At 44.5% G+C, this 26,515-nt stretch overlaps 1 protein-coding gene across 1 annotated transcript in view; it reads left to right on the top strand.

Annotated features, from left to right (window-relative positions):
• Positions 1–25,939, top strand: part of LOC120783473 (metabotropic glutamate receptor 7) — a 264,890-nt gene extending 238,951 nt beyond the window's left edge. Inside the window, exons 9-10 of the mRNA XM_040116524.1 lie at positions 15,768–16,014; positions 24,892–25,939. Coding sequence (XP_039972458.1) covers positions 15,768–16,014; positions 24,892–24,941 — 297 coding nt within the window. The 3' untranslated portion in view covers positions 24,942–25,939. The remainder of the gene's footprint in view (positions 1–15,767; positions 16,015–24,891) is intronic.
• Positions 25,940–26,515: the final 576 nt, after the last annotated feature.

Below are 26,515 nucleotides of genomic sequence, written 5' to 3'. Positions count from 1 at the left end.
CATTACTGGCTGACGTTCCGTCAATCGATTCGTTCACTACACACCTGACGTGATCAGTGTAAATGCTAACGCACATGCACACACATGAACACAGAGGAGGGAAGTGAAGACCTTGACTCTAACTACTGTAGGTTATTTGAATATTTCCAGTTTATCTAACTCTACTGCACCTCTGCTCTTTCTCTTTTTAGATTAAGATTTTACATTTTTAAAAAAACATCATAAGCTTATAAAATGCATTTCAACACAAAGAACTTCTTCCACCACCTATGTATATAAACACACACACAGACACACACACACAGTACATGCACATGCATGGTAGTATCACAGTCTGATGCAGCACAGACACAAGCTGGTGCACACAAACACACACACACACATCCAGCAGCGTCATTAATCATGATGCTGCTTGTACTAACACGATGTGCTCTTCGTGTGTGTGTGTGTGTGTGTGTGTGTGTGTGTGTGTGTGTGTGTGGCGGGGGGAAGGAAGTCCCAGCAGAGATGAGCGAGGTTAGAGGAGGGAGTGGAGGCGTTGGGAGGACAATAGGAGGAGATTCAAGCCTGCAATTGAAGCACTCAAACACTCTCCTGCAGGAAATCTCATACACGGTGTAGCAGCTGCATCCATCGATCAAAGGTCACCAGACACACTGATACACGCCGGACACAAGTCAAGCCGAGACCTGCTGGAAACGTGTCAGCAGTGGAGAGACATGATCGGAAGGAGACAGACCGGACGCCCAGACACAGTTCACATCACGTGGCTGAAGTCTGTGGTCCGTTAATGGAGGCACATTCCTGCTCCGTGGAGCCTCGATTGGCTGGAGACGGCCTGTGGTCGCTGGGCCGCTCAACACTGAAATGAGCAACGGCTCGTCACAGAGCCCCAGTGCCGTGGGTGCCCACTGCTCCACGCACTTGCCCGTCAACGACTGGCAAGACTTCCATGTAAATATTGTTTTATTACTGCTGTGTTCTCAAAAACAGCTCATGCCACGAGCGTCAATTTGCCGATTTGAGTTCCTTCACGGGCTTCAGTAAAAAAAGTGTGAGACCTCATTGTAACCATAACGATGGAGGTCCCAGATCCTTTTGAACCCTAGACCTAAGCAGAGAAGTCAAATGCAGAAACTGATTTAGTCTCCGTCAGCGATGTGTAACGGTCGCGTCGTCCTGCTCGTCTCAGTCTTGTTCAGTGATGAGTTGGTTTCGGTGTTTCTCTCGGTTTTTTCTGACTCTTTCTCTGCTGCCTTTCCGTCGCGCTCAGACGCTGATGGCCTTTCTTTGCCCGCTTTCACTGTGCCTTACTTTTCTTTGTCTCAAACCCATTCCTGGACCATCACTCCCCTCTTTGCTCTCCCTCTCTCCCAACCTTTAACACCTCCTCCATTCCTCTCACCCGTCTCTCTCAACTAGTTCCATTTCTCTCAAACTTCCTCATTTTATCGTGTCCACTCTTTGACTTCAGCATCAATCTTCTGCCGCTGTCCAAAGCCTCTTGAAACTTTCCAACCTCTCCTCTCTCGTTTCTTTCCTTCCTCGCTTATTCTCTCTTCCATTCATCATACACAGCTCTGTCACCGTACCTGTCTTTGCGCCCACTATTCTCCTTCCGCCTCATCCCACTTAACCTCCTCTCACCACTCTCCCACTCGTCTCTCCGACTTTCTCTCCTTATCTCAGCCCTGTCATCCTTTCACCTCCTCCTTTCTTATTCGCCTCTCTCTTGCCATCACTCTCCTCTCACCTGTCTTTCCTGCCCACTTATCCTTCAGTCACAACTTTCTATCCTTTCTAACATTTCGCTAGGTCTCTCCTGCTTTACAGCCAATGGGCATATGGCTGTTTCTCCACCAACTCCTCCATTTAAACCCTGGGTTCTCCCACCGTAGACTAATGCGTTCCTACTGCACGTGTGGTATTAAAGTGGCATTAGCAGAACTCTTGCTAACCTCAGTAGAATCTGGTTCGGGTTCGGTGTCAGCAGATCGTACATCCTCCACAGCCTCCTGGCCCGAGCCTGGCTCCTGGAAATTGCATTTCTATTCCACTAAACTGATTTCCCAATTACGCCGCGCTGCCGAAAGTAATCGCTGCCTGGATAACTGTATGTTCACAGGCAACAATTTTCTTCAATGAATGAATGAATGCTACATTTACATACTGCGCTAAGCACAGGACTGTCAGACCAAAGACCAGGTCCACATCCAGAGTCCCGTCTGTGGTTCAGGCAACAACAGCTCTTCGGTTCAGGTTCAGGAAAGATGGCGGTTTTGGTTCAATGTAAATGTACAGTTGTGAACTTTTTCTGTAGTAAACCAGACCAGGATCTTTCCCGAACCTGAACCAGGTGCTGCGAGAGTCTCAACAGAACCATAAACCAGTTTAATGATGCTGGAGTCAGCACAAGTGGATGTTGTGCTGCAGGGTCTGATATTCTGGCAGAGGCTTAGTGATTAATACCTCAGGTACTGTGCTGCTCTGCTGTCTTTTTCACTTGCTAATGTCTGTGCGGATGTAAATTTGTGCCTCATTGTCCATCGGACTGAGTCATTGGCGCAGAGCAAGTGTTATAAATAACATGAAATGCTGCTTTCCACATGTTGCGGAGTAAAATCAGCCTTTATTTGATGTCTGAGCACGTGTCGTTTTGGTCTTGGTCTTCTTATTCGAGGCTCTAGATTTGTCTGCGTGTTTGTGTTTAGGTCTGCGCTCCCTGCACACACGCCGTGTCATATCCAGTGGACGACTACCTGAAACGTCTCAATGAATTATTCAGTTGTCTCGTATCGGTGGTTTGAGGTGGTAGGGGGCCCATAAAGAGTGTATCCTACGAGCCCACGACCACCAATACCCGCCACCGCAAACAGTAAAGTCAGGTTTAGGAGCATCAAGTTGGAATCGGTTTAATGCCCCAGTTGTTTTCGTACCATCGTGAACTGAATTCATGCTTAAAAAGTCTAAAATAGGACACTGAGGCTGACGCTGTCAAATGGAGCTGACAGTAGATGGTTTCCTTCGAGAGGAACCTACAGCATAAAACCAAATGACCTCAACTTCATGATGAAACGAAACGATTTATTTGGAAGAAAAGAAATGCAAACTAGTTTCAAGCAAACCTTCCCCAAACCACGCTTCCGTTGCTCGTCTTTAAGTGGGGTTGTGTCGCCCCTGTGCCACCTGCCCTGATCCCAAACCTGCAGCCCTCTTGTCTCCGAACTCTCTTTAAAGCTCTTAAACCATCTCGAGTGTGTCTGACGACAGTAACAGCTCCGGTATTCTGCCACTGATAAACAGTTTATCATAAACAAGTTTTATATTTCTGCTTCTTGTTCTCGTACAGACGCTGTTCGGGTGTAAAAGAGCTTTCAGCTGGACCGGGAAGCGCTTTTATACTGTCTCTGCCCTTGACTTGATGTATGGTCTTCATACTTAATGCCTGAAGAGTAAAAGAAGGTAACACTATAAAAGTGGAGCTATTAGAGACAGGCTTTCACGGTGACGTATTCTAAATGCCTGCAATAAATCCACACACGACATCATGATGCCGATGTTCGTGCTGACAGTACCGGGCCAGGTCCTGAGGGCTGTTCATCGGAATGATCATTGATGGACCAGGGACCGCAGAGGGCCCGAAGGATAATCAGAGGGCTGGACGGAAACCACAGCCACTACATGTCGCCGAGAGCCCGCGTGTGGGCTTCAGGGACAGACGCTCTGCCCTGCGGTACAGCGGCAACGGTCCCGTTCCGTCGCCTCAGACCCCGCAGGGACATTGTCGTCATCCCGTTTGTCACTCCCCAGGGTCAGAGCTCAGAGCCCAGTTAAGGCCTCCAGGCAGACGGGACGCGGTGCAGAGTCATCGTGTCGCCCTCTACTGTTTAAAGCGTGTGGAAATATACATGACCTCTCCACAGGAGACTTAAAGGATAGATGAAGTTAAACAACACTCATACGCTTGTATGTACAGTGAAATAGCCTTTGGTCCATTGCTCCTCCCGTCCATCCTAGTGGCCACAAAGAATCCCCTCTAAAGCAGTTTTAATGTAGGTGATGGAGGACGACGTCCACAGTCCCATATCTGTGCAAAATCTCCGGCAGCCTGAGTCAGACCGATCGAGCGCACAGCTAAGAAGAGGGACTGTGGGACTGAACAGACGGCACCGGCGGAGGGTTCCCACTTGGTCTGTCTAACTCAGACATCACATGACCTGAGCGCTGTGTAGGAAGCTGTGCAACCATATATTTGCAGAAGTGAAGAGTCCAGTTTAATACACGGTGTAAAAAATCTCACCGTACAGAACTTTTATCAGCTACGTGTAATCAAAGTAAAATGCTCCATGTGGATGGTATACAAGTATATTTTGTTTTCTGGATTATTCATACTGATTCACTACTGTGCAAGTTGAGATGTCAACTTTATAGTTTGTCAAAGTCGAGCTAATCTTAACAACTTCATGTTTCGTTTGGTAGTTTAACCGACAGCAACGCATCATATCTTATATAAACGCTGCGGTTTTACGTTAAGTACTTGTCTCTTATGTAAAATCTTAATCTGGAAAGTGGCTAAAGCTGAGAAAAATGCAGTGGAGCACAAATCGAAAGTCACCTCAAATGTAAATACTAGCAGTGCCATACTTGAGTAAATGGCCTCAGTTACATTCCACCACTGCAAAGCAAATGAATAATAATAAAACAAAATCAAAAAATCTGAAATATATGTGTTAAATTTGTGTTCATGTTTTTATTCAGAAATTAGTACCCGAGATTTAATGAAGTGCTTTCGGCTTCTGCTCATTTCTCGCTTCCTAATTTCCATTTACTGCACGTTGATGTTTTTGAATCTGAATAATAACATTGCACATGGTCCTTGACCCGCACGTGACCCGCACACGGGAATATTACATTAGTCATCTGCTGCTGGAGCAGGACTGTGTGTATTTAGGTCAGTGAACACAGGTTCCTCTATGTAAACGCTGACAGACAGTCTGAGCTCTGACCCGCGGCAGAATTCACTCAGCTATAAAAACAAAAATCATGTACGGATTCACGCCAAGCCTCCACTGCAGCTCCAGTCGCGGTGGAGGACTGGACTGGACCTGGCCTGGTACTCAACTCCCAGGCAGAGAGGCTGCTACGTGTAGAGCAGCAGGGAATCTAGACTAGAGGAGATGATGCTCATTAGCTTCCGCTTAACACGGCACGTTTAGAGGCAGAGACGCCATGGGTACAGCGGACACGTGGCACTTTCCCAAATCTGCGACTTTCACTGTAACTGTCGGTTCAGGCTTCTTGTCTTTTGTGAGAGAGAGATGCAGCAGTTCCAACCATAGTTAGTCCAGAAAGTAAATCTGGGCCCGCATTTCAGTCCTAGCTGTCAGAAACTCTCAGCCAACTGTTTGTGGCACCAGGAGGAAAAGCATTTAGTCAACTTCCTCAGCTTTAAATTATTCCTATCTCAGCCAAAATGTAGGAGAGCTGCAGCAGACGCCGTTCGGGCAGAGATAGTCTGAGAGCGCGGAGATGCTTCGGGAACGCTCGACGACATCAACGTGTCACTTCACTGTAACGGGGAAATGCAGCAGAGACACGGTGAAGTCACGAATCAACCTCTGATTGTGTTTGAGCTCAGAAAGTTCATCTGCACAAGATTCATGATGCTTTTTTCTGCATTTCAAATTTTACCACAACTGTCAGCAAACTGCATCACGTCCTCATAATAAATCGATATATCGATATGATTATAGATATGTGAATATACATAAATGTCGCTTTCAGGACTCGTCAGTGTAGATTTAATCTCTCCCAAGGTTTTTGCACCATTTCCGGGAGTGGTTCTGATGTTCTGGGAGAGAAATGCTGACTCACTCTGTTGGAGTGAGACAGTCCGTGATCATAATTCAGCTCATTAAAATATTGTTCGTACAGAAATTGAATAATGTCTCTTTAATAATAATGGAATAGCTTTTGACTGAGCTTGCGCGTGAGGCAAATGACAAAATGCAGAAACCGAGGTCCTCACAGACTCACAGCCACAAGAAAACGTAGCTTCTGGACTGTAACGGCGAAGATTTCTTTCTCTCCCAACCCGTAATTTTACGATACATCCAACTCCGATCGTTTGTAAAGCTCTTCAGTTAATAAACAGACTCCTTCTTTTCCCGACACTGTGTGACATCGTGGAAAAATCAGCTGCACTCATGCGAACCGTTGGTAATAATTCATTTAGCCATTTTCTTCCAAAGTACTGATAGCAGAGCCGTTCATATTGTTACCATATATTTCCCAGCACTGGGTGACTCTGCAGAGATGAGCTCCGTCTACACAAACTCGAAAGTTAACAGCAGGCGAGTTGACGGGAGAGAACATAAATTCCCAGTTTTTAGTGGAGATGTTCCCACAGCCTGCTCTCTAGACCGTCACTGGGCGTTAACACAGACTGTAAAACAGTGCGGCTTGGCGGGACTCGAGTCACGCAGCAGATTTTCTGGCCTAGAATTGCTGATATACTTATCGTTGCAGGCTCCCTGCTGATTGTGTACCTCCTCAGTATTAGAATACACTGTGAATCCGGCCCCCTTTACATCCATGTTCACCTGCAAGCAGTGGTCGTCTTCTTCTTCTCGGCCTCCGTTGGTTTCTTCCTTCCACCTGTGCTTCAGCGGAACAGTGTGAAACCACCGGCAGGACTTAAACCGCCTCGCCCACGTCCATCCACACAGGTGCGCGTGAGAACAAACCACGTGGGAGCCAATCATAAAAGCTTTGCTCCATCGTGCCACTAGTGGTCAGAAACTCCACAGGTATCCTTTAACAGAGCGTGCGTGTGTTTATGGATGGAAAGCGCTGTATGAGTGTGTGTGTGATTGGGTGCATGGGGCAGTAGTGTAAAGCGCTCTGAGTGGTTTGTAACTTCCCTCCATTAACCATTTAATGACGACTTGTCGCTACATGTGAACATTGCAGTGAAACAAACGAAATGTGTTGTCGGTGAACATTTGCAGATACTGCACGCTCGGCATCGGCGTTGTCAGTACAAACCGTAATGCCGGCGGCACCGTTTCCGGTTAAATGTGGGTGCTGTCGGAAACGAGTCGTATGCTGTATAAATGTCATTTCTAGGGGACAGAGCTGATCAGCAAACCATCCACACGGCTCTGGGGTCTTTATTTTGGAGGAAACCAGTTGAACGAATGAACCGAAAAGATAAAGACTCAGCACTGTGAGGGCTGGTGAACTCGACACTAACACGCTGTGTGGATTTATCGGGCCTCGGTCAATCCCCCATTACAGGAATGCGTATCAAAAGAGTTCAGTCCAGCGCAGCATTTCATACACGTTGATGTGTGCAGGCCTGAGAGCAAACATCCGCCTCTAGTGTTCCGTCTTTGTCCTCATTTCTTACCCCTTCTCTTCTCTGGATGTCTTTGTTTCTCTCTGTCGCTCTGCCCCAGCTGTCTCCGTGCTGCACATCTGGCTCCGTTTCCGCCCGAGCAGGAATTTATTCTCCTTCTGAGCAGCTATCTCAGGACTCCTTTTAACTTTTGCTCCGTGGTGGAAGACAAATTCAGATCCATTGCTTAAGTAAAAAGTACGAAGTACAAGTCCTGCATTCACAGAGTAACTTAAGGGAAAGTGTGTGAGTATCATTGGAAAAACGTATTAATGTGTTGAAAGTAAAAGTACTCGATGTAGACAAATGTGTCAGCAGCATGTTACGGTTTTAGCTGCAAGAGCGGAGCTGATTTCTATCTAGTTTATATGAGGCTGTAACTACTGATCATTTTCATCGCCGATTGATCTCCCGACTCTTCTCTGTATTCATTGATTGTAAAAACGCCCTCCCACTTATCCAGGGCCTCACAGCGTGTGATTTGTCCAAACCTCTATATTATTGAAGATGAATCCAATCATTATTCGGTGGCATCTCCCTTCCCTCTGTTCATCCCGCTCTTCTTGCATGTATCTCGTTTCCTCTCCACTACCCTTCTCCCCTTTCTTGACTCTTTTGTGTCCTTTCTTGATCTTCCTGCCGTTACCATCTCTATCCATTCATCTAGTGATTCATTTTTTTTTATTTTTCATGTTTACATCTAAAATTCAAACAACGTGAGCAGACGTATTCCACAGCCACATTGTTTGTCAGCAAGTGCAGTTTCCCTGGAAGCCAAATTAAATCCAGGAGTCTCTGGCTGGAATATTGTGTCTTCATGTTCCAGACAACCAGCTGAGCACACGCATTATTGTTGTTACTGTAGTGGGTTTGCCGCCGTCTGGGGCCAGATGCCCCAGAAATTCTCAATTGCGCAAAAAAAGGTTTTTGCGCTCGCTTGAGGTGTTTTTTGCCTGTTTCAAAAAAGACTTAATGCGCTTGATGGGAGACGGAAACACCTTTTCCGTAAGTTCTAACGTAGTGAACATTTAACTCGCACGGCTGATCGGCTGTTTCCGCTTCTAGGGAAGAAGAGGAAGAAGCTGTTTGTCCAGACAGCATGAAACGGGCCAATAGTAGCTGACATGACAGCATGATCACTACTGGCCCGGTTGAAAAAACCTCCTGAAGCTCTGCCTCGCTTTCCTCTCGTCGACGGCCGAGTTGACCGGTTTTCTTTCTTCTTCTTCCACAAGGTTTTCTGGCGGCTGCCAAGCTACTTGTTGTGTTTCCGGTGTGCGACCTCTACTTCTTCTACTCCGTTTATTACGGCAGTGCCTTGTGTAGCCTATACCGCCACCTTCTGGCAGCACTACACAGCCTAGTTTATTCGCTCCGAACCAGCGGAAAGAAACGCACCTTGTTCTCCCTTTTTTTCTTCCTTTTTCCCTTGACAGTTACCTGGAGACTCGACTGCTGTCGTAGACTCAGCCGATAAGAATGTGATGAAAACAGAAAAAGATTTGAGCCCAAAGCCGATTTACCTGGGAAAAGAAGTGGATAGAAGCGAATTTGTTGAAAACTCCACAGTGTGTTGCTGATGGCCAACAGCAACTGTGGCCCACTTTCCCAGCATGCAGCAGATTAACTGAGTGGTGGCGTTCTCTCCTCCCGCACTGACTCGTCTCTGTCACAGCTCCAGAGCAGAGTCACACTGAGTCCGACCTCCTGTCTAGGGATCCCAGGGAAGTCTAATTAATGGACTTTATTTACACCCACACCCCGGCTCCCCGCTGAGACCATTTGAAACACAAACTCTACAAACACAGACAATGAGAAAAGATACGAAGGCATTTGACTATGTGAGACATGTCTTTCATCAACAGTTAACACGTGAAAATGTGTTCGGCTTCTTTGGAATCAGGTCAGCGAATTCTGTAGCTCACGGAAGTTTTACCGAGGAGTGCAACCTGATCAAACACTGCTGAGCTTTGTCTTTATCAGTTCATTGTTCTTTTGGTCTGATTTTAGCAGAGAGCTCTGTCCACAGTCAGACACCTGAACGACGTGAAAACGGGTAAATCTCCTCTTCTTCAGACTCCTCTCAGAGTTTCTTCACAACGAAACTGCATCACAGCAGCAGCTGGAGAGGAGCGAGACAGTACGCCGGCTGATAACATCTGCATTTTATAATGACGTCTGACCCAAGCAACATAAGTGCAGGCAGATGAGAGACAGCGATCGATCACAGGGAAGGTCACAGACGACGTAGAGTTCTCCTTCACTTCGCCGCCAAAGTCTGCTCCTCCGCCGAGAGTTACACCAGTGTCCAGTCTCCTCCTGCTCTCTGTCTTCAGCCCAATGAGTTTCAACGCGGCGCAGTTCAGCACGCAGCTGTTCTCAATGGCACATTTCTGTATTTCTGTTGCCAGACGCTGAACCGGGATGAAACAGTGATTCACTTAAAAACACTGCTTGTAACCAGCAGATCGGACCGAGCTGCAGATAAAATCACCGTTTTGAGATCAAGATGTTGTCCTGATAAAATCAACGTAAATCCACGTAAATGACCACACCGATGGTATTGTGAAAGCTTTGTGAAGCCCATACACACACTGTAACATCAAGCTGCAGGTTAACATTTACACTGTGGAGAGTTCTGGAAAAGCTCTGCTTTGGGGAGAAAATAGCAGTTTTAGTCTGGATGGAGGGCTGAGACTGAGAGAAGGAGATGTGCTTGTGCATTGAGACCACTAACTGTGGACCTACGCTCAGTGTAGTGCCAGTTTGGCCAGAAATGTCCTCATCACATGCCGTAATATGGGAAGGTGTGATAAGGAGCGCCAGGCGTCGACCCGCAGCCCAAAGGAACCTGAAAATCGGGTTTTCTCGTCTCTTTCCAGCATCCACGGATACACGCAGTGATCGGTTCATACACGACCTGACGAAGACTGGAGTGCTCGGCCCCGGTTATCTGTGGATTGAGCTGATCAGACTGAGGAAACAGAACTTATAGAAGCCAGGGCTCCAAAGTTGAGTCCTCCACTGGTTTCACTGTGGATGCCAGCGATGCCGTGACTCGTCGTCTTTATTGTTGTCCTGTTGAGGGTTATACAGCACTTGTCCTGGTGTCTTGTTTTACAGTTAAGTGAAAATCCTATTGATTCACTGACAGGCAAAGCAATGACTCCCTCTAGCTACATCTCCAAATGCAGAACTGTAGGTGATGGTTTCAGTCTCGCCTTAAAACTGAGACTTGACTGAGACGGTCGGAGTCAGAGGCGTGCGGTCTGCAGGAATTAGCCGGATTCATTTGAGTTTATCAATGAAAGAGGGTTTCAGCTCTGCCTGTAACAGATGTCATTCACACTGACATGGATTATAATTTCCTTCCCAGTCTCACAAATCCTGCCAGAACAGCCAAGCCAACAGTTATTCTAGACCTTCTAGTATTGGTTTTATGTCATTTCATTACAGTAATGCTACATAAAACCACCGTTGCACGATTCGTGCCTCAACTGTCCCGACGCCGAAATGTCACCTGCCCTTCAGGTCTCAGATCCTTTACAAGTAGCGATACACTGGAAACGTAAAATACTCTGCTACAAGTAAAAGTGCTGCATTCAAAGTATTGTCAGGCGTCGTATACATGTTTTATTATTGGAATATTGTGTCGCCAGTCGTTCAGCGACTCATCAGACAAACGCTGAGAACGTGTAACTTCAAGGACTAAACGAAACACCGCTGGATCCCCGTTTCACAATAAATGGTACAGACACTCTGAGACCACTTTCCCTTTCACTTGATGTGGCTTTAGCACGATATAAAGAACAAGTACCTCAAACCTGTACTCGTGTAGAGTAGTGGAGTAAATGTACTTGGTTACTTGTTTGTAATGGGTGAGAGGAACCGCAGTCCTGGTGTGTGCTTTTTGATAAATGCCGGATCTGAGTAGCTCACAAGAGACCGCTTTTCAACTTAAGAAGACAAATGATCCACTTCACCTTTCCTGTGGTCCAGCTCCCAGTTTAATCTACAGCCTCACCAATAACGAAAAACCCAGTAAGACCAGGTCTCTCTTCACGTCTGGTCATCGGCAGTGCCGCGTCAGACCTCCTCCTCGCCACCTGATTAAAGGCTCCGTCTTCCTCATGACTCTTTTTCTCTCCTTACTTTTCTTTCTTTCTTGAATAGGCCCTATCATGTCTTAAAACATGCGCACACACATCAAACGTAAAGACTCACAGCACAAATGAAAGACCAGTCAGAGGTGATGGCATTAATCTTCGGTGCTAAGCAGTGCTCTGGTTCTGCTCTTGCCGTTTCTACTTTATCTGATATGTCGTCTTATCCTAGAGCTGCTGTCTTATATCGTGCTTATCTCACTGATTTATTCCAGACAAACAGTTGATGCATTCATATCATTTATTGTCCTGTTGTGAACGGATTCCGGTCGTGCGTGTGTGTGTGTGTGCGTGTGTGTGTGTGTGTGTGCGTGTGTGTGTGTGTGTGTGTGTTTGCATCTACTAAAGGACTTTAGTCTTATATTCAGACTGACTTCTTTGTTTCATTGATCAGCCAGAAATCTATACCATCTATCAGACCATAATGCAGCTGTAATCAGATATAAGATCCTGTTGAAGTGTTTATGAACGTTCAGTGTTTGTTCTACATATTTTCTATTATTCCATCCTGCGTTTTACCGCGTTGTCGTTCATCGTCTGTTCATCCAGCAGCCTCCACTGACGGAGGAGTTGGAGCCGGTAACAGAGACGCTGATAAACAACGAGATCCGGTCACAGCTGCATCAGAGTCTGTCAGAAACCAGTCATCACGTCTTTATGTAACGATTATACAGGGCAAACAATTAAATGAGACTGAAATTGTTACCAAGCTGACTCACGACGACTTGTAGCTCTGACACAGGAAGATGAGGTCCACATCTGTTATCCTGCCTTCAAAGCTCTGACTGGCCTGGTTGTTATGCCAGCTGCAGAGAAACCTCTTAATAAGCAGACCTTTCTAAATCAGAGAAGGGCAACGACTGAGGGCTCTGGAACCGGGCTACGAGGAGCCAGTGTCCTCACAACCAGCGTCTTTACGTGCACTGAAGTAACGAGGTTACAGTCGGCTTTCTACAGTAAGTGGTTTTCCCAATTGTCACGTAAACCAGAAACCTGGTTTCTGTAATTGGGGTAGGGGATTAAAGAAACCTGATTTCTCCTGGAGACCGGCGAATACCAATTTCTGGGCAAACAGGTTTCTAATGAGCTTCTAGTAAGCGTGTGCAAGACAAAGGACTGCAGGCAGGGGAAGTGAGAGAGCGGCCGGATGGAAAGGAAAGATCGTGGCCATTCAACATAAATCCATCTAAAGGCAAAGTGAAGCAAAACTCACACAGAGTGGCCTGTTTCCGTCGCTTTACATTGTGCCGTGAAGAAAAGCTGCGCTCCGTCCGTCCGTCCTCTCACTGCACCATCAGGACACTCACCAAAGTAAACACATGTAGAAAGTCAGGACACATTTCCAATAATCTACAGTACAGTAACCAGGTTACCACGGAGCATGTTAGCGTGCTCTCCCATTACCTGCGTAGCCTGGGTACCTGAGTGCGCGCAAACATAGTGACCGATGATGAACTTGAACATGTCGCCCGAACAGAGAGCAGACGGGAAAAACTCAAGCACCCAGTAAGTGATATTGGTGCCTCGTCAAAATCTTACCGGAGGGAGAGATGTTCACCTTCCTCCCGGCCTCCTATTTCCTGTCTCTGTCCTCCTTGTGAAACTTAGACGTGTATTTAGCCTTTGTTACTCCTGCTGGTTTTAGCTTTCTCTGGGGGGGCCGATAGTTTTTCGGTAGGGGGCCGGGGGGACAGACGGTGAGTGTTTCCTCTTAATTGAACACATTAAACAAAACATCGAGGAAATGTCGGATCATTTCTGATGTCTTATTCGGTTCTGAGGACACCCCTGCTGCTTTCTTAATTCCCACGTCCTCTCTCTCCCCCATAATCTCTCTGTCCTTCCTGAGCCTCCCTGAACTCATCCCTCCCCCCTCCTCTCCCTCAGCCTCCGGTGACTCAGCCTGTGACCTCTACCTGTAAATGGTATACATCAGACTGTGACAGCAGGGCCATAACACATAAAGACAGTGGGGCCGAACTCTGTGAAAGCCACTCTGGGAAGCCCATTACGGCCGGGCCTCTTTATGCGTTCATCCCGGGCCCGTATTAGCCCTCTGGTGGGTTCGCGGGGCCGCGGCTTCGGATGCGATGCGATACACGCGGCGTATAAAACATTTATGCTGTGGCCCGGCTGTGTGCTGCTGTTCTCTGCTGTAGGTGAGGGTCGAAAACACACAGGAAAATAAAAAACAATCCTTCACCGGCTCATAAGACGTGTCAAGAGTTCGGTTCTCTAACAATCTCTGTCCTTCCTCAGCCAGTCAGGCACTTTCATTGAGCTGAGAATGAGCAGGAAATGGACTGAGTTCCTTAACGCAGAGGGGGAAAGAGTCAGTTTCTCTTCTGCTTTACACTTCAAAAAAGTCACAACACATGGTTTAATATCGACATCTACTGATCCATTTTTATAGCTCGTCTTTTCTTCTGCCATTATTGTCTTTTTATTTAATCCTTTAGTGGAACACGTGTTTCCTTGGGATCAAGATCTAGTTTCAACGCAGACCCGTGCACAGGAGAACTCATACAGTATGGGCATGGACAAAACACACAGAAATTCCCAACAAACACACAGTTTACACACACAGAACAGTGGACGCACATTAAGACAAACACTTATAAGGAGCCCTGAAAGAGTATGGTGTTTTAAAACCCTCAAAAGAAATGAGAGACTTTAACTCCAAAACTTTTTGTAACAGCTCAGTTCTGATTGAACATGTGGTACAGATGAAGTTCAGATGTCCTGTGGTTCGGATGTGATCAGAGACAGGTTGGGCTTTAAAGATAAACAAAGTACAGTACAAGTCCCTTCTGTCAGCTAAAGATGAGCATCTCACCTTTTCATACAGACTCACCTGTGATAAAACACAGTGCAGAGTGATAGACAGAGTCAAAAGACTTTACAGTGCAGGGAGAGGCATGCATACATATATACATATATATATATATATGTGTATATGTATGTATATGTGTGTATATATGTATGTATATATATTATCACCATAATCAAATCAGCAGACCGAGAGCAGTCTTCCAACCAGCAGAAAAAAAAACCCTGAATCGTTTTTGTACAGAGTCCAAATCTGATCTTCAGTCTGCAGGTCTGTTGTTCCACATGGGCCTTAGAAGTGAGTCTAGCCAGATACCTGAACATCTGTAGCCTTCAACGATTTCAGCTTCAGAACCCTGAAGGGTTTGGATATGGACAGTTGGCAGGATTCTCGTGTTCTTGAAAATAACATACATGTATACATATATACATATACATATATATGTATTTATATATATACATACATATGTATGTATCAGTCATATGGTTTAGATACCATATGTCAAAACTAAACATCCTAGGCAATTGTAAAATGCAGACCATCCTAAAACTTGAGCCATGAAACATCTGTACACATCCCACATCTGAGCAGCTCTGAATCTCTAGGCAGCATTAGTGTCATCTATCCACTTCATAATTTCAAAAAAAAAAAGTTTTTGCTCAGCATGAATCCTGGTGACAGGTGCATAGGACCAAAAACTCTTTACTTGAAAAGGAAACTAAAGAGTCCCGCAAACCGTCCATCACTTGAACCCACTTTATTGACAGAATAGAATAAAGAATAAACACACAGCGTTTCGGTCCTCAGACCTTCGTCAGGCGACATTCATACGGAGCAGGTGAAGGTCTGAGGACTGACACATCGCGTTAATAAAGGGAGTCATCTAGCAACTAATATACAGTGTATTTTTTCCGCTCCCCAATAAAAAGAGAGTAGCTGCAGGGACCACGCAGCAACCATCCTCTCCGCTTAATATTAAGCTACATGCCTGTTTTTTGTCCGTCACTATTTGCGAGTTGCAGTCTCCAACAATAATGATCAAAATCAATTTTTCGTGAGCTCCTTTCGACTCCGGAGAGGATCAATAAACACCAAAATTTAACTTCCCGACATGGGTTTGGTGGTGTAGTCCTGCATCATGATGCAAGACTACACCAATCAGTAAGTTACCTGTCAGTCATGTGACTTCTTGGTTGATTTGTAAGAAGTCCGTGCGAACGAGAACCTTTTTTTGTTCACGGTTTGACCTAAATAACTGAACTACAGCTGTGTGAGCACCTTAACTCATCCTCCTCCACGGCTGAGTGTCCAGACAAGAAGACAAACATCTGTCTGCCTGTTCCTCTAACTCCCCTTTTATTCCACCCCCCCCCAGCTGTACATCCAGACGACCACACTGACCATCTCCATGAACCTGAGTGCATCTGTGGCCCTCGGGATGCTCTACATGCCCAAAGTCTACGTCATCATCTTCCACCCGGAGCTCAACGTGCAGAAGAGAAAACGTTCCTTCAAAGCCGTCGTCACAGCCGCCACCATGTCGTCACGACTGTCCCACAAGGCCGGCGACCGGCCCAACGGAGAGGCCAAGACGGAGCTGTGTGAGAACGTGGACCCCAACAGTAAGTACCGAGGAAAGCTTCATGACGCCTGCTCGGTGGAAAACCCTCCATATTAACTCTCCACTATTCCTAAATGAAGTATAAAAGTTGACTCACAATCAATTGAAACGTAATAAAGCACGTTATTATTTTACTCATCCAACCATACATTTATTTCACCTCCTGGACTGACTGGATTTAATGTGACTGACGAGGATGAGAATTAATACTGTGCCAGTTCTTCCGTGGGTCTTGTTTCCTCGACTGAGACGATGGAAAGTTTTAAACTATGTCACATCTGTTCTGTACACATTTTGTGTATCACCAGAAACCAAAATATCCGGTCGCTAATAATCATTTCTTATAAAGACACTTCTCTGTCTTAGGGATTCGAAGGTGACCCATTGAGTCCAGCTGAGGATATTTCTTTTAACACTGTCCACATAGAACCATGTTGTTTCTTTAAAGGGACAGTTCAACATTAAGAGAAATCCTCTTCTGACAGTGAGATGTTCAGATTGATACCACGACGTCGTGTCTGTCCAGTAAATATGATGCCAAGTAAAAGTCCCTCACGTGACCCCCTAAAAAAACCGGACTTTCTGGTATTTGCACTCTAGTTTCTGTACAGATTAAAAAGCACAAGCCGTAACACTTTCATCAGAGGAGCTGGTAGGTGTTTTTGTTTTGTTTCTGCTCTTTAGCTGCGCTAAGCTTAGCAGCGCATATATTATCAAGAGACGGGTGTGAGTCTGTCAGTCTGATCTGCTGACTCTCAGTTGAAGAGAGAGACTAAGAGTTGAACTAAAAAAAAAAAAAAAAAACAGAAAATATTTTTATTTTGCATGACACATGCATGCTGCTTTCATGTGTGCATTTGAATGAGTTGCTTTTTTTTTTTTACAACCCGTCTCCTGCCTATAAGAAATTTAATCTTAATAACTACAAAAAAACCTGTCTGCCGGAAATGTGAAAACTGCCGGATTAAGATTTTTTTTTTACTCATCAGGAGCACGGAATTCATATATATATATCAAGATTCGGAATTTACCACTTTCACAATTTTTACCCAGCCCAGCTTTTTTAATTAAACAAAATAACACTAATACCCTGTTTTATAGAATATAATCCCTTATAATAAATCCCAAAATGCATTTAAACCCAGACTCTTCGGACACAGCCGATAGCCCTCAGGGCCTCCCCGATCGCTCGGGTCTTTTCTTTCTTTCTTTCTTTTTTTTTTTTTTTTTTGACATTTAGACGCCACAAGTACGTTAGACAGACGACATAACGTTACAACTCAGTTGATTGTTGTTTTGATATTATTTATATGTATGAAACATATGAAAATGATGAGTTTGATGATTTTCTCTGGAAAAAAAAAAAAAAAAAAGGGAAAACCTAAAAAACTAATTAGAGACCTGATCAGTTGTTAGAGTAGTTGTTGTTATTATTATTATAAAAATAAAAAGTGGATTTAACGTTAAGTTACTCTTTAAAATTTTTGAATTTGACTGAATCCGTGATCGTGTGATACAGCACTCTGATGACTAACTTACTGTCCCACTTCCACACTTACACTTGCCAACAAAAATGCCTTGCCAACAAAATGCCAAAAAAAAGTACCGATCATTACTTTACACAGATAATTCATTCTGATCTCGCTTTCATCATAAAATCCAGTTTCCCTGTCCCTCCGTTGCTAGTCCTTATGCTATACATCTAGCTAAAAGGACAGAAAAAAGAAGGAGAAGAGAAAGAAAGAAACTTCACTGACTGCTGCCAGTCTCAACAACAGGGAGCAACTGTCCAGCAGAGACAGGGTCACAGGACCACAGACCGTCTCAGTCTCCCCCCTCTGAACCGTCTCAGTCTCCCCTCCCCCCTCTGAACCTTCTGACCCCCCCCCCTCTGAACCGTCTCAGCCCCCCCGTCTAATATCTTATGGTCAGTAAGGATTTGTGAAAATCTTGTCAATTCTTTCAGCAAAGTCAGTTTAAGGACAAGGTAGTGCCCATGTGCTGCAGATTAATTTGAGTTGAGTTCAAACACATTTTGCTTTTAGAATTTGAAAGCAGCATCACGTGAAATTTTACCAGGGTACATACGGAATAGAAATTTACCTTTGTCCAAATTCCATGTCTTCTTTCTTTCCATAAACCCCCAAATTTAGTTCTCTGACGCTCAGCCTATTTCGATGCCGAGCATTTTTCTATCTTCTACCGTGATGAATTTCCATGACGGAGATCCTGCATTTCAACAAGAGCATAACGAGCATGCAATGAGAAAAAAAAAATCTTAAGACCTGCGCTCCTGATCAAATTCTCTTTGGGGCTGTCAGGGAAAACTCACCAAGTAATGTTTTTCTCCCCTGACAGGCTAATTTCATAATTTATCAGAGGTAAGAGCACATTAATCTTTTCCTGCTTTGCTGTCCTGACCTTGATCCATTTTCTTGTGGAGGTTCGGGGGGGGTTGCCTCATAACTTTTACATGAGGAGGGAGAGGGGAGCATAATTGGACTATGTGATTGACAGACTCAGTCTTTCTCTGGTGCTGCGTTCATGCTGTTTTGGGCGGCACTTTAACAGCACGCTTGACCCCCACGACCTCAGATTTTACTGCACTCACAGGGAAATAAACTGTACATGTGGCTGGCTGGAAATTCCCTCACTCAGAGAGCACAAACCTGAGATATTCCTCTGTGGATCTTTCATAGGCGGCGCTGCGGTGAGTCCGACCCGTCCGATTTCCTTTATTTAGCCGCTGGCTCTCCCATTCTCCTCTTGATCTGGTCCAACAGAGCCCCCAGTCAGCACAACCGCCTCCCCTGCGCTGGTTTCACCTGAGTGAGGTCACGTAGCTCATGTCGAACGAGATGTCTTCTGTTATTCGGTTTGCCGTGTGATAAAAATGCATCACTTCATCGTCGCAGGTCCTCGTGGAGACGAACCAGAAAGAGGAAGTCGGGGAGGGACAGAGGCGGACCACCCGTGACAGGCGCTGCTCACTCACGGCAGTGCGGTTGTTTACGTTAGCCTGCTGCTAGCAACGTTAGGAAGGACACCGGCGTCCGGCCCCGATCTCGTACCCCAGCGCTGGTCTGGGAAGGACTCCTAGCTGAAATATTAAAGATGCGGCTCGTCCCGGTCGGTGTTTCTGGTAATCGGCCTGCCATCTCTCTTAATTCTTCTAAATTCTGTAGCCCCACATAGAAATAATGAAGCCCCTGCAGGACAGAGTCTCTGCAGCCTAGGGGATCTTGATAGTCACAGCTCATAAATCAGTCCCGTTTGCTAATACGCATTGGGGGAGGGTTCCTGATCTGTTATCAATAATGCAGGGACTCTGGACCCCCCCCTCGTCTTACTATTCAGAGTGAGTTCATGGTAGAGAAGACACAGCAGTAGTGGAGCTGTGCTGGCAGACTGCGGCTCAGTCAGGACTCCCTGTAGACCAGCAGAGCCATCTGTTGGCCTGGGAGGATCCAGTCGCACAACTCCCCCCTCCTTTCTCACTCCATTTCTCTTTCTCCCGTCTGCTCACTCGGCCTCGGGTTCACTGGTTGTCCTGTCACTCGATTTTTAAGTCCTCTGTATTTTCAGTCTCACCCTCGCCTCCTCCTCACCTGCTGCCGTCTCCCTCCTGTCTCTCTTTCATGACACTGTAACAGCCCTCGGTCGTTTAAGATGTCTTCGTCTCTTCTCTGCACTTATGGCCCTCTGTCCTTCTCCGTCCTCTCTGCTCCTACAGCTGATTCTTTGATGACAAAGACTTATATCACTCGCCGTTCTTCTGGCTTAAGACGCTCTTCAAAAGCCAAATCTCTCTGACTTGACTCTTATAGTCCTCTCAGGCCTTTTTCGAAAGCTGATTCCTTATACAACAAAGGCTTCTGTATATCTCTTTAAACTCATATAGCCATGGCTGCTCTCAAAAAGAATCTTCACTAGCGGTACTTCCTTTTCTTAGCTTTGCCCTGGGTGCCTGCAGAAGTGAAATACTTCTACCGCATCCATTTCTCTGGGGGTTAGCCTTTCTAACACTTGAATGTGGAAAATGATCAGAGCTGGAGATTTCAACAAATTAATTCACCTGAGACTGTTTTCTTTTTTTACCTCAGCACCTTCTTTGGTTTTTTTTAGGTTATTTGACAAATATCAGAGCATTTGTCTGTCGTATTCAAGATGCCTCAAGCAAAAACATCTTCATATTTTTATGCTAATCTTCTTTTAGTCTCTCCTGTAATGTTTGCTCATGAGTGTTTCAAGTTGGATTATTAAATTCTCTTAACTGTACTTGTGGTAATTCACTCGCTTCGGCCTGATGCATTGGTGAGGAGGTGAACGTTTGTGAGATTCGATCAGTGGCATAATCGACGCCCCTAATAAGCTACATAAGGCTGTCGCCTGTTTTGAGTTTTCTTAAAGCGTAAAGGGAAGAATTTCACACTGGGGAGCTTCAAGTCCAGCAGACAGAAACAGAAGATTTGAGAAAATATCAATATTACAGCCATAAAAATAAAGACGGAATGGTTTAACATGAGGTTAGACACTAAAAAATGTCTTTCTAGAGCAAAGTAGTCCGTAGCTAATATGAGAGACGTGCAAGGGGACGACAATCACAGACATGTCAGTCGGGAAGATATAAAGTGAGAGGAGCGAGAAGATTTTACAACTGCTGAACTGTTTAAGTTGCTGAAATTGAAAACCTGATGATGAACAGAATATTATTATTACTTAATGTCCAGATCATCATCATGCCTGGCTATTTAGTTGGATTTTAGGTATCCACAGATTTTATAACTTACAAAATGAATATCATTTTATCAAGAATTTCTCTTTAACACTGACTGAGATAACATAGTTTTAAAAAGGCAAAGTTGATTTAATATCAGACAGGTTCAGCATAAAGGCTTTTGGCCTCAAAAGACATCAATTTTTTTTCTTTAAATCAATTCTATTCTCTCACCATTTCTACCTTTTAAAGAGAAATCAGTGACTAAATTATGGTTTGTTCTTGTTAATTCATTTTTATCTGAATGCTACCTGTAGCTAGCAGTTAATGTCCCTCCATTAACTTGATATAATATCTATAATTTTTTCAGAGATCATGATATTTATGTTTTTTATCCATTTTTAGTTTTACAGAAATATATAACTGTGGGTGAATGTGTATCCAGGGCGTCTGCAGAAAAAAGAAATTTTATATTTTACTCAAAACAAGTGAATGGTTCTTCACACGAATCTCCCCATTGGATTATTGAAATGTTTTTCTATGCCTCTCTTAGTCAAAACACAAAAAACCAATGAGGAAAACTTTGATCTAGTGAACGAAATAGACTGAGTCACATGTGGGTGGGCGTCTTCCCCATCTTCCCCTACTCATTCTAACAGAAAAGACCCTTTTTACTCATCTACTCAAATCCAAGCCTTAGGCCCCTTTTCATCTCAGTGGATATAAATGGCTGTCACACATCTGTGAGGTGTCATTACTGTCAAAAAGAAAAGAAAACAAAACCTTGGCATTGTGCTGCGTAGCGATGTGTAACCTAGTCTTGATTGAACAGTTGACCCTGTCCGACCCACTACTGACTGCTCTCTGCGTGAATAAGACACATTATGACAACCTCAGGGAGGATCGTTGGCACGTTCAGGCCTTAATATGCAAACTCTGCCATTTTCTCTTTTATCTCTCTGGCATGATTGATGATGGGCTTTTGGCTTGGAGCCATTTGTCATTGGATGAACACCGAGGGCCAATTGGTCTCCAAGGGAAGGGAGTTGGGAGGCAGGGCTGCACAGGGGAGATAGGGAGGTGGTCCTAACTAAAGGGAACACCGCAGATTACGCCTGTTCTGCCTTCTCATTTAATATCTGGGGGCCCTATTGTCATGTCCACACAACGACCAGCACGAGCCTTTACCGTGACCGGTTGATTCAAATGAGACAGCGAAAAGAGAGTTGGGTTTTACTGGGAGTCCACACAGACGCACTACTGAACCGTTCAGACCGTTCATCCACACCGACTCCGTCCTCCGCTCAGCCGTCGCTGTCTTCAGGACAGCTGCCTGTCAAACTGTCTTCACCAGGCTGATTGATACCAGAAACTGACAGGACAAAAATATCGTTAAAGTAGGCTGCGTGACGAGGATAGAGGAGGCAAACGTACTGAATCTGCCTTGAGTGAAATTAGAGAGCTCGGGCTGTTTAAACAGCTGTCCGTGGAGATTATACTTCACTAAACACACCATAGGAAAAAAAGACTCAGTGGCAGTGCGGATCAATACATTAGATAAATACAAGTGTACTATATCTGTTCCACAAGCCAGAAGAGTAACAGATGTTTACTCATGCTTCAAAAGAAACACTGGATTGGCCTTTATACTTTGTGCTGATAAAACGTTTTCAACAACGTCTGTTTCTGGTGCAACATCAATCTGCTGACACTTTAGCGACAAGAGCAAACTAAATGCTTAGAATGGGAATAAACTATTTTAATTATCGCGCTCCAACCAGTAGATGCATCTAAATTGATTTCAAACATTAATTTTTAATGTGGTCAAAGCAGGAACCCTGAAAAAAGTTCCATGTCAGACTGCTCACAGTTTTGACCTTCATTAAATCACCCGAAAACAGCACCAGGGAGCTACAAAATAACCCCACACATCGGGCTGGTTTGTTACACCTCATCATTCTGATGTTTGTGGGAGACAGAGCAACATAAGCAACATTTCATGTTTTGCATACATCAGTTACGATATGATGGGAACTTCTAGGAAGTGAGATACGGCTGAATTAAAACTGAAAAAACTGATCATATAGGTCTGAACGGGCTCCACCACATTTTTTATTATATATTTCTATAATCTTTGTTCTGATTAACTTTTAAAAGCCCAAACCATCGGAGCGTGGCTGCAGATTTGTGGTGCTGTGTGTTGACATCAGTGTAATTTCTCTGAGAATCCGTTTCTCCATTTGTCTGGTCATTGTTGTCACGCCTCACTGTGATTGGCTCAGCTTTTTCAGCGCTGTTAGACCGGCTGACAGTGTATTTATTAATCACCACACCCCATCATGTATCTTCACCTTCACCCAGCCCTTTAACACGTCGCGCCGCTGCACCGACAGGACGGAGAACAACAGGTGGAGACGCCCTCACAGTCTGTGAGATGAAGAACTACTGCTTTGTGCTGGTTGTCGTGCTCGTGGGATTAAAAAAGGGCCCTAAACATGAGAGAATTTAACTAAACTTTAATCTTAGGTTCTTATTTTCGCATTTAGAAATTATTCAGACTCCTTCCTTTTTTTTTCCTTTTCTTCTCGCAACTTGATGGTAAAATCCTTTCAATTCATTTTTCACTCAATCTATACCCCATACTCCATAATGACAAAGTGAAAACTGAATTCTAGAAACTTTTGCAAATGTATTAAAAAGGAAAAACTGAAATATCACATGTAAGTATTCAGACCCTTTACTATGACACTTGACATTTAGCTCAGGTTTTCACAGGTTTGGATGCTGTTTTGTTTACGTAGCCATGTGCTTCTGTTCCTTGTGTATTCTGACCCTTTGCTATGACACTTGACATTTAGCTCAGGTGCCTCCCATTTCTCTTGATCATCTTTGAGATGTTTCTTCACCTTGATTGCAGTCCACCTGTGGTAAATTCAATCGAATGGACATGGTTTGGAAAGGCACACACCTTCATCTATAAAGTCTCACATCTGACAATGCATATCAGAGAAAAAACCAAGCCATGGTCGAAGGAACGGCCTGCAGAGCTCAGAGACAAAGGACTCTCAGACTCTGAGAAACAGGATCCTCTAGTCTGATGAAACCAAGATTGAACTGTTTGGCCTCAATTCAAAGTGTCATTTCTGGAGGAAACCAGGTACCACTCATCACCTGCCCAATACCATCCCAACGGTGAAGCATGGTGGGGGCAGCACCATGCTGGGGGGGGGGGGTTTCTTCAGCAGCAGAGACAGGGAGACTGGTCTGGGTTGAGGGAAAGCTGAACGGAGCAAAGTAAAGAGAGAACCTTAATGAAAACCTGGTCCAGAGCACTCAGGACCTCAGACCTCAGGCTGAAGGTTCACCGTCCAACAGGACACTGACCCTAAGCACACAACCAAGACAACGCAGGAGTGGCTCAGGAGGGAGCCAATCGAACATCTCTGGAGAGACCTGCTAATGGCTGTCCACTGACGGTCCCTGTCCAACCTGACAGAGCTTGAGAGGATCTGCAGAGAAGAAGGGCAGAAAATCCCCAAATCCAGTTGTGCAAAGCTTGTGGTCAGACCCAAGAATACAGACTACAATCGCTGGTGGAGGTGCTTCACCTAAGTACTGAGAAAATGGTCTTAATACTTATGTCAATGTGATATTTCAGTTTTTACTTTTTTAGTAAATTTGCAAACATTTCTAAAATTCTGTTTTCACTTTGAGAATTGAGTGTAGATTGATGGGGGGTGGGGTTAATTTAAACGATCTTAGCATCAGGCTGCAACATAACAATGGAAAAAGTGGATTTAGGATTTCCTTTGTTTTTTCTTCTGTTCTAGATGCTTTGGCCTCTGAGGTATGACCTCTCAAAACCTCAAAGTTCACATTCCTATCCTATTCCGAATAACAATATAAAAGAAAAAAAGGCAATTATCTTCTCTTCTGCCCTCAGTCAACTCTGGCAATGCAAGGACTCTAAACTGCACTATCCTCACTTTTTGAGAGTTCATAATTCAAGTCTTATTTTAAAAATTCTGGGATAATTTCGTTTACCTATCATTAACTCTCATTTCACCTCAATCATAACACCTACCATTACCCTTCATCTGAAGTAACAGCCACAAGGACTGAAGCTGATCATTGTTTTGCCCAATTTCTCCTCCTTTTTAGGTCCAGCAGCAAAGAAGAAATTCGTGAGCTACAACGACCTTGTGATCTAATGGTAATCCTCCATCAGAACGACAGACTGGAAAGGAAAGAGGAGAAAGAGAGCGATGACAGCAGGAGATGTCTCCTGCCCTGCTGGGTAAAATAAGTAATGGGAGAAACAAACTGAAGAAAAGGATGTTTTAAGTTTGTATTTTTTTTTTTTCTTTCGGTCTCATGTGCTTCACTGCCCACCACAGACTTTCAGACGCTGAAGCGAAGCCTTGTGGGACATTCCCTTGAACGAAGAGTTTGGGCACACAGATATTCACTCGATCAGAAAGAGAGAGAGAGAAGCAAGAAAGCAAAGAGACAAGGATGAAGAAGTGTTTAAAAAAGACCCAGTGATGGGAAATCGTTCAGAAAATAAAAATAAAACCCAGAATCTTTTTGTTTGTGATGATCATACTGAGAACAAACACGGGATGCATCAGCGGACATCTCGCAGCCTCTAGGTTGTTGTGAACAGTCAGAATTGCTCACGAGGCTCCAGGTTGCGTCTCTCTGCTGTTGATGTCAAATGAAGCAGCCTCGACCTGACCTGACCTTTCTACGGAGCCCGCCTCCTCTAGTCTCTTAATGTACTTCCAAACTGCAAGTTTTCCAACTTTCCTGTCGACCCGTGTGTAGTTGTTTATGGCTTAATTGTTGGCCTACTTTAGACGTTGATTTAATTTTAATATTTATTTTTAAGACACCGATGATTACGACGTTGATGATGAATCTATTTGTTTCTCTTGCTTCTTGAATGCACATTGTTTTTTTATTAAAGCCATATTCTTTGCTTTGAGATTTCGAGGGTTTTGATCATGCTGCCACTTGGAATCTGATTTTTGTCACTTAAATGTCTTGTGGCACAAAATCCCAACATCCTTAAAAACCCTGAAAATACCCTTTCTCAATCACTTCTTACTGTGAGTGATGAGATCCATCAACGCACTATTATTTATAACAGATTAGATGAGATTACAGTGCAGTTATATAGTACAGGGGTTTTTAAAGTCTGACACTACGGACTTCCCCACAAACAAAATTGAGACAACCGCCAAGTCTGTGCATTCAGATTTGACTGAGTTATGATCATCGTTATTTTTGATTTAAACTGTGGCGACTGGGCTCTCAATGTTTTAAAGTATCTTAACCTTCTCCATGAGCTGTGTGTCGCAGCCACTGCTGCATCTCCAACAGATGATGTGTTGATGAGCGGTCAAATCAGTATCCAAAGTACAATAACTAACGCATAACACCTGCATGCACCTGTCCCTTTCACCTCACACATTATCTCTGACTCACGCCTCTCACAGTTTGAAAACCTCTGAGATCTGAGGCCAAGTTTTCAGGGTCTTCAACTATCTAAGATTAGGAATGTGGACATAAGACCAGGATGGCTCTGAACTTGTAGAGTTCTCTTGACTGTGTGACTGGCAAATAGATCTGAAGTCACCTGTTTCCTCAGAATCTTGTAAAAAACGTTCAGGCTGTGAGCTTTTCATGGCCGTCCAAAAAGGAGGAGACAGCAAGAGAAACAGCAGAGATTTTATATTCTGTTTACGGGTTTTCGTTGTTTGTGAGTCCCAGAAATCGAAAT

Source organism: Xiphias gladius, chromosome 21, assembly GCF_016859285.1.
Source record: "Xiphias gladius isolate SHS-SW01 ecotype Sanya breed wild chromosome 21, ASM1685928v1, whole genome shotgun sequence".
Taxonomy (NCBI): Eukaryota; Metazoa; Chordata; class Actinopteri; order Istiophoriformes; family Xiphiidae; genus Xiphias; species Xiphias gladius.
The sequence above is the reverse complement of the archived record's forward strand: the minus strand, read 5'-3'. Positions and strand labels throughout refer to the sequence as shown.